Source organism: Mytilus californianus, unplaced genomic scaffold, assembly GCF_021869535.1.
Source record: "Mytilus californianus isolate M0D057914Y unplaced genomic scaffold, xbMytCali1.0.p SCAF_2, whole genome shotgun sequence".
NCBI classification, from domain to species: Eukaryota; Metazoa; Mollusca; class Bivalvia; order Mytilida; family Mytilidae; genus Mytilus; species Mytilus californianus.
Window position 1 is genome coordinate 39,166,651 of NW_026262668.1, and position 9,691 is coordinate 39,176,341.

Below are 9,691 nucleotides of genomic sequence, written 5' to 3' on the forward strand. Positions count from 1 at the left end.
CTAAGGTTTTGCGTTCCACATCTCTCACTATTGCAGTGAGTGTTTGCTGTTAAACCATACCTTAGTGCTACCCTGTTATTCCAACAGTTTTATACATATATTTAAATAAAGTTTCATACGCCGAAAGTTTACACCAGTTGAAATAGTTATCATACATTCGTTTTAATAGGTTTCAGCCCGGTTCCATACATTTAGGTTTCAGCCCAGTTTCATACATTTAGGTTTCAGCCAGTTTCATACATTTAGGTGTCAGCCAGTTTCATACATTTAGGTTTCAGCCTAGTTTCGAACATTTGGTTTAAAACTAATATCAGACTGAAAGGGTTTTGTTAAACTGTTTCAATTTGCCAGGTTCGGGTTAAGTTAATAGGTGTTGAACTTCGTTTTATGTAGTATTTGTTTTATTATTTGGTAGTGATAGCATAAACTTTTTATTGACTTAAGAATTTTTAAATTGCTCTTCAAATCCCAGGAAACTGGTACGAACCCGAGGATAAACATATTAAAACGTCCCCGCCCGGTTACACGTTACAAATGGTGGCTTAGCGGTGGGATTTGTCTAGCATTTCTATAAATTGTATTTTATCATGAATTCACACAGGAAAGATAGTGTTTTATATGATCCTGACATAAGTTTAACTGAGGAACAGTTAAGTCAGGAAATAGATATTTTAAATGCTGAATTAGAAAAATATCGGCATGTTAATTACGACAGATCAATTTCCCATGTTGATACACCCCGAACAGTTTTTAGACATAGTGATTCTGGGATAGGTTCAGTCAGGCGCTCCGAACAGTTGTCAAAACAAACAAACTCCCCGATTTATGAAAAAAATGTTAGAAGTAGTGAAAACGGAGGCGGTTTTTTAGGAGCCAGACCTAGATCTTCAGTCAGGTTTGAAACATCAACACCTGCTGCGGAAAAACAGACTTCGAAACATTTTTCTGACCAATTACAATTACCAATTAGTGACAAATTTGTCACAAAAAGAGCAAGTAAAACTGGTTTAACTCGTGATACCGGGTCTTATGAAGACAAACAATCCTATCCTTTGGATGGATACAAAAATAAGAACATAGTTAAGACTGCTACCTATGATGGGAAAGGCCCTTGGCTTGACTTTAGGTCACATTTTGATGCATGTTCCCAAATTAACAATTGGACGGACAAAGAGAAAGGTCTGTATTTGGCCGTTTCTCTCAGGGGTCAGGCTCAAGGTGTTTTGGGAAACTTAACCCAGGAGTCTAGACAAGATTTCAAAGAACTGGTTAAGGCATTAGAAGAGCGTTTTTCTCCGTCTAACCAAACGGAGCTGTACAGAACACAGCTCAGAGAGAGACACCAGAGAGCTGTAGAGACCTTGCCTGAGTTAGGCCAAGACATAAGAAGGTTAACTAACCTTGCATATGCAACTGCACCAAACGAAGTGCGGGAGTCTTTGGCAAAAGAACAGTTCATAGACTCGTTAATAGATTCGGATATGAGGCTCCGAATAAAGCAGGCAAGACCTACTGATTTAAATGACGCTATCAGACATGCAGTTGAGCTTGAGGCTTTCAACAAAGCCGAAAGCAAAAGGATTGAAGGTCAGGGATTTTTACGAACTGCGTCTGAAAATACACACAGTGCTGACAGCATGACAAGTCAGCTTTTGAAAACCATGTCGGAGACATTAATAGAGTTGCAAAAAGAAATGAGAGACTTGAAACAAAACAATAAAGGTTGGAAGCAGGGTGGAGCCCCGCAGCCGTTTCCATTCAGGTGTTATGCTTGCGACGAGGTAGGCCACAGAGCATTTGATTGTCCTACTTATCCAAACTTTCAATATAATTATCAGCACCCTAGGTATCAGAACAAACCTAAAACAAGGTATACTAACCAAAACTATGGAAAGTCAGATTCGACACCGGGAAAAGTGGGGGTTCATAAACTATCTCCTGATGCAGGTATGTTCTTGAAAGCAAAGGTAAACGGAATTATCACAGATTTGTTAATAGATACCGGAGCCACAGTTACAGTTATCTCCACTAAAATGTTTCAGAAAATGTCAAATATGCCAAATCTAATTCCAACTGAAAGGGATATAATTACAGCTAATGGAGATTCGTTGCATGTGTCAGGCAAAACTGAAATTGAAATTGAAACTGACAAGTTCAAATGTACAAATACTGCCATAGTTGCTGACATTAATGTAGACTGTATACTAGGGTTAGACTTCTTGAGAACACAAGAAGCTAACATAAACATATCTAAGGGGACTTTAACTATCAAGGGACATGAAGTTAGATTTTATGTCCAAGGTCACATAGGCTGTTATAGAGTTGCAATATCAGAAACTGTTAACATACCCCCTAGAAGTGAGATTGTTGTGAATGGAGCTATAACCGATGAAGTTCCTGACTCATTTGAAGTAGGGCTTGTTGAACCTACAGATGACTATAAGAGAAGTGATAAAGCAATAGTAGGTAGGGCTCTTGTTGCAAAAAGTAAAAACATTCCACTTCGACTTATGAATTTGTCTTCACAGATTCAAACTTTGTACGGTGGAACGATCATTGCTAAAGTAAGTCCGGTTGACAAAATTTCAGAACCCAAGTTTAATTTAAATCAAACATCAGGAACCCCCGTCCCTTTACATTTAACAGATTTATACAATGAAACGGTACAGGATTTAACTAAGGTCGAGGCTACCAAAGTTCGAGAACTTTTACAAAAGTTTTCACACATATTTGCCAAACATGACGCAGACTTCGGAAGGACAAATATTGTGAAACATAGTATTGATGTTCAAAATACAAAGCCCACAAGAGAACCTCCTAGAAGAGTTCCATACCATCTTCAGGGAGAGTATGATCAGGCTATAAATGATATGCAAGATAAAATGTGATAGAACCGTCAACAAGTCCTTGGGCATCGGGGGTGGTTCTTGTTCAGAAAAAGGATGGATCGACACGCTTCTGTGTTGACTATCGTAGGTTAAAGACGGTTTCCACCAAAGATGCATATCCTCTTCCTAGGATTGACGATTCATTGAATCAGTTGTCCGGAGCAAAGTGGTTCAGTACTATTGATATGTGTTCCGGATACTGGCAAGTAGAAGTCGAGGCTAATGACCGTCCTAAAACCGCATTTGCAACACGGAAAGGACTATTTCAGTTCCAAGTGATGCCGTTCGGACTTTGCAACGCCCCAGCCACTTTTGAACGATTAATGGAAACCGTACTAGCAGGCTTGCAATGGGAGGTTTGTTTAATATATTTGGACGATGTAATTATTTTCGGAAAAAACTTTGATGAAATGTTAACAAACCTTGGTTTAGTTTTTGAAAGACTTTCGGCTGCAAATCTCAAACTCAAACCAAGAAAATGTAAATTGTTTGCAAAACAGGTAGAGTACTTAGGTCATATTGTTGCAGAAAACGGGATCTCAACTGACCCAAAGAAAATTGAGGTTGTCAAAAACTGGCCGGAACCAACTACTGTTACAGAATTGAGATCGTTCATAGGATTTTGCAGCTATTACCGCCGGTTTATAGAAAACTTTGGTAGCATAGCTAAACCTTTACACAGCCTTACACAAAAGGGTAAGATCTTTGTTTGGACAGATGAATGTCAATGGTCGTTTGACAAGTTGAAAAGGTTCTTGACTAGTGCACCAGTGTTGGCACATCCAGATTTCAAGCAACCTTTCATTCTAGATACTGATGCAAGCGCATACAGTATTGGAGCAGTTCTTTCGCAAATACAAAATGGACATGAGAGAGTTATTGCTTTTGCAAGCAGAAGTCTCACAAAAAGTGAGAGTAGATACTGCGTTACAAGAAAAGAACTGTTGGCAGCTGTTTGTTTTACACCGTACTTCAAACATTATCTGCTTGGCAGAAAATTCACAATAAGAACAGACCATAGCTCTTTGAAATGGCTCCTTAACTTTAAGAATCCTGAAGGGCAGATGGCGAGATGGCTTGAGGTGCTATTTTCCTTTGATATGGAGATACAACACAGAGCTGGTCGTAAACATAACAATGCAGACCCTTTGAGTCGTTTGCCATGCAAACAATGTACAAATTGTGGAAATCAGGATGACGATGCTAATATCATATGCCTTATATCAGGCAAGGAAACATCACATGGTGATGTTGAAGACAATTTAAGCATGAAAGATGCACAAAGTGCCGATTCTGATATACAAGAAGTTAAGACTTGGCTTGAAACAGACAGAAAACCAAGTTTTGAAGAAGTATCAGGCAAGAGCTACGCTGTTCAGTATCTATACAGTCAATTAGGTAAATTAACAATCAATGATGGTTTACTATGTAGGAAGTGGACAATGTATGAATGTAATATTTCCTATTTACAAGCTATTGTACCCCTAAAACAAAGACGGAAGGTGTTACATTTTTGTCATGACACTAAAACATCTGGTCACTTAGGAGTAAGAAAGACTCTCAGTAAAATTAGACAACATTTTTATTGGCCAGACATGCAAAATGACGTAAGACGATACATTGCTGGATGTGAAATATGTTGGAAGCTAAAACATCCAATTAAAAAGAAGCAGGCTCCAATGCAGTTAGTCAAAACGGGTGTTCCAATGCAAAGAATTGCAACAGACATTTAAGGTGAGCTTCCCGAAACAGAAAATGGCAATAAGTATATATTAGTTGTCTCGGACTACTTTACAAAATGGACGGAAGCTTTTCCAATGCCCAACATGGAAGCACAAACTGTTGCAAAAATCATCGTTGAAGAGGTTGTTACTAGATTTGGAGTTCCCCATTACATACACTCGGATCAAGGGAGGCAGTATGAAAGTAAATTGTTTCAAGAAATGTGCAGACATTTAGGAATTACAAAGACTCGAACCACTCCATATCATCCCCAGTCGGATGGTATGGTAGAACGGTTCAATCAAACATTAGAAAACATGCTCAGTGCTTATGTATCAGACAATCATAGGGACTGGGACAAACAACTCCCGTACGTAATGATGGCCTACCGATCAACAGAGCATGAAACAACTGGGATGAGCCCAAACATTCTCATGTTAGGTAGGGAAACCGTAACTCCATTAGACTTGATATATTGCATGCCACCAGCTATAAAAACAACCCCTTCAAACATATGGGTATGGGAACTTCGTGAAAGATTAGAAGACGCCCATGCCTTGGTACGCAAATACTCCGACGGTGCATCAGTCAGACAAAAGACATATCATGACCGCCGGACGTCATGGGAACGGTTTGAAACAGATGATAAGGTATATGTTTACTTTCCACAAAAGAAGAAAGGTTGTACACCTTAATTTACTTCTTTCTGGAGGGGGCCCTTTCAGATCTTAAGAAAAGTGTCTGAAGTTTTATACCAGGTGGACTGTGGTAGGAATAATCAACCACAAATAGTTCATTTTGATAGACTTAGGAAAAAGGTTGCACAATCGATGAGAGGAGAGGATTCATGTGATGCCAGTGAGGCACATGAAACAAATATAATTGAAGTTGAAAATGTTGAGGAAGTTGAAGAGTTGGTACAGGAGTCGTGCCGACCAAAACGAAATATAAGACCTCCAGCTAGATTTGATGATTTTGTTGTACAAATTGTTAAATAAAAGTCTTTATTCATATGTTTATATGTACAGTATATTTATATATATATATATAAAAGATAAAAAAAAATAATAATAATCATAATACAACTAAATATGTTTATGTATTGTTAGATTAACCATTAAGTTTCATTCTTGTTTCAGTACAAAATGCCTCTCACTAAAGTAACAGCAAGGAAGACAAAAGAAGTTAGTTTGGTGACGCCTTGTGTCCTCTGTCAAAAGGAGTTTGGCAGCGAGGAGGATTTGAAAAACCATTTACTTCTCTGTGTAAAAGAAAAATCTGAGATAAGATGTGAAGACTGTGGAACTATTTTTAAGAAGCAGGAATATCTGAAAAGGCACATGAAAAACATTCACGGAGTAGAGACTGCCAAAAGGAGTTACAAAGTTATTGAAAAGAAAGTTGGTGTTTCAGAAAGGGGACAAGATGATCTGGATCAGTATGATCCTGGGAACCTCATAGATGAAATTTCGGATGACAGTAGCAGTGCTGACTTAGATACTCCAGATGATTCAGATAGCGATGTGCAGGATTCTGAACGGAAAGCATGCTATAGTGGAGAAAGCACAGACGGATCAGTTAAAGATAATGATGAGGAGAAGGAATATTCTGAAGAAGAAACATCACAAAAGAAAGAAAATAAGAAGGTAGATAATACGCCAGAGGACAACAAGAGTGACCCTACAGTTAGGAAAAGGTGTGCCCCATTACCAGTGTTGACACCAACAAAGAGAAAGTCTTAGTCCTTCATACGAGGAGACAATGTTGAGAAAGAAGCGTGTGGAGAAATGACACATCATAAAACACAGAAGTTTGTTACAAAAGAACAGGCCACACAAACCAACGTAGCAAAAGAAAGGAAAATGGTGAAGATTGTAACAAAGTATGTTGAGAACGGTCACCAGATAGAAAAGGTTGAGGAGCATGAGGCAGTTTGGATGGTATAAGAAATAAATATCTGTTTATTAATGCAGGAAGCGTCATATATATTAAAACTGTATCATAAAACTTGTTTTTGATTTCTGTTGTTATAAATGTATATGTCCGTCCGTCGGATGGGGACGTTAAATCCGAGGTCCCGTGTTCAGGGAGTACCACGTCCTGTGCACGTTAAAGAACCCTTTACAACAACTCTTAATGAGGGGTCCGTAAGTGGCCTGTTGTGAGGCAAAATTGTTTTAAACCGGTTTTTGGCAACACAATTGTTCAAGTGGTATTCAAAATAGAATATTTGAAATGGTTATCTGGTCAAAATTTGAAATAAGTTCAGTACTCAGTTGCTTGTATGTACAAATGTGAAGTAAAGTAGGATATTTAGAAAATAGAAACTTAACTAACAAAACAGAAAGAACATGCTAGAACGAAAGAGGCTGACAGGGACCCCAGAACTGTAAGTAGGCTAAGGTACCCCTAGGTCCGCCGCTTGCCGACGGATTGTTGTAGGAAAGCCATTAGTTGGTTGTCATGGTATAACCCTCGGTGTACAAACAGTTGCTGGGAGAGGTATTCTGCGGAATGAGTGGAAAAATTGAGGTTAAAAGTAGGACCTTGGTATGGTGTCAGCTAGTGTTAACGAGAACGGTTTTGATTGTGTTTTGATTTAGTGAGTACAAATTTGTAAACTCATGCGAGGACGCATGAAGTCGGAGGCGTGGGTAGTGTTACGAAATTACAGTTTAAGAATGTTATAATATATCTACAGTTATGTATTTTCGATTTATCTATGAATTTTCCTGTTTGATCTTTTTATCGTTGAAAACAGTATCCAAATCATCCCTTTATCCTTGGTTGCTATAAGACGCTTTACCTGTACAGTTGTTGCTAGGGTGCTCTCTTCGAGGTCCGCGTTCGAAGTATAAATAGTGGGTAGCTATTCAGTTCAAGTTGTCATTTGTGCCGTAGAGATAGTAAGAAGTAGAGCAGAAAGGTAGGGCAGTTAATTGTTTAAGACGAGTAGCAGGATAAGTCAAACAAAGTGGAGTGTTTGAAACCTGCTGAGAGGATAAAGATAGGAAAGTTTTGGTTCAGTACAAGTTGTCTAAACAGGGCTAGTGCTAAGGTTTTGCGTTCCACATCTCTCACTATTGCAGTGAGTGTTTGCTGTTAAACCATACATTAGTGCTACCCTGTTATTCCAACAGTTTTATACATATATTTAAATAAAGTTTCATACGCCGAAAGTTTACACCAGTTGAAATAGTTATCATACATTCGTTTTAATAGGTTTCAGCCCGGTTCCATACATTTAGGTTTCAGCCCAGTTTCATACATTTAGGTTTCAGCCAGTTTCATACATTTAGGTGTCAGCCAGTTTCATACATTTAGGTTTCAGCCTAGTTTCGAACATTTGGTTTAAAACTAATATCAGAATGAAAGGGTTTTGTTAAACTGTTTCAATTTGCCAGGTTCGGGTTAAGTTAATAGGTGTTGAACTTCGTTTTATGTAGTATTTGTTTTATTATTTGGTAGTGATAGCATAAACTTTTTATTGACTTAAGAATTTTTGAATTGCTCTTCAAATCCCAGGAAACTGGTACGAACCTGAGGATAAACATATTAAAACGTCCCCGCCCGGTTACACGTTACACTACTGTATTTATGTCAAAAAGGCTAAACTAACTTTACTGAAACTTTCTGCGAAAAAAATCACGCGCAATTTTGTGAATGAAAGCGGAAAGAAGATCCTTACGCGGTGCACCCGCGCATGTAAATTGCTTACTGACCCAATAATTTTTTATCACGACCAGTCAACTGATACTGACATTATCAGAAAGTACACATCAAAGGAAAAATGCACAATTTACCGAAAAATTGTTATATATGATATTATAGAATTAAATATGTTTTATTACAAAAAATGTGTTTTCAATCTTGTAGACAGATATAACAGGATGTCATATCAGTACCAAAGATAACTCTCCATCCAAGTCACAATTTGTAAAAGTAAACCATTATAGGTCGAAGTACGGTCTTCAACACGAAGCCTTGGCTCCCACCAAGCAGCAAGCTATATAGTCTATATCAATCATGACAATAAACATAAACAAATAAAACTATAACAACTATCGCTTACTAATAATCCTGTCTATATGTATAACATGAACTGGTTGCCATCAGAAATGGAAATATAAATATTCCAACTAACAAAAGCATATGCTTACACATGCAACCAAATATAAAGCACTAAATGCTAATACCAATATGAAGCTCTCATCTATAGAACTTACAAAAAAATTGTCAAGATTACAAACCACAACGTAATATATCAAAAGATATAAGAAGCCAGCTGACAACATGTTCTAGAAAATTATTTGCAATTAATATTTCATTCCAAATCAATTACAACAAAACATCTTCTTACAGTATTACTACATCTGGAAATTAGTAACCTGTACCGTCAAAACTAATTGCTTCTTCTAAGACAAAAAACCAGATAAGATATTCATCACTTCTATACATATAAGATGTAATATTCTTATATTTGAACGGCCTTCTGTAGTAGTCCATTTTGTCAAGCAGTAATTCTCAAAAGTAAATAATTTGTTTTTCTTATCAAGTTGATTATAGTAACCTCGCAAACTATTACATAACTGTCCAGACACAGTATGCATTTTAAAACTACTTCCATTGTCATAAACAGTAAACAATCACATTCCTAAAAACAAAGATAAAAGTGTTTGTATTGCTACTCTAGCTATTATATATATATATACTGTCTGAAATGCTGAGAAACTGGGAGAAGTGCTGCAAATGTTGCCTACAGATGCACCACTCATCAACTTTTCACAGTAAGGCAACCGAAAATAACTGTAGGATATTTTGCAATGTTACCTGCAAAAGTATGAATGTTATTTACATTCTAGAATGTTTGTGGCCTCCAATATGTTGGTGAGTCAAATCAGCCTTTCCACAAACGCCTCAATGGCCATAGTAGTGATATATCTAAGAAGCCACTTCTTACAGTTTCTCAGCATTTCAGACAGTCGGGTCACAAACATGATGACTTTAACCGCATGAAAATCCTAGTGATTGAACAGAACATTCACTGGAGTGATGCCCAGCGACAGGTTCGGGAAAGCTTT

The 9,691-nt window shown here is 37.6% G+C and overlaps 1 protein-coding gene across 1 annotated transcript; it reads left to right on the forward strand.

Moving 5' to 3' along the window:
- Window positions 1–5,440: 5,440 nt before the first annotated feature.
- On the forward strand, window positions 5,441–6,352 carry LOC127728957 (uncharacterized). The gene is made up of 2 exons (XM_052236537.1): window positions 5,441–5,527; window positions 5,750–6,352. Exons 1-2 carry the CDS (start codon window positions 5,441–5,443, stop codon window positions 6,350–6,352), a joined length of 690 nt encoding a protein of 229 aa, XP_052092497.1.
- The last annotated feature ends 3,339 nt before the right edge of the window (window positions 6,353–9,691 follow it).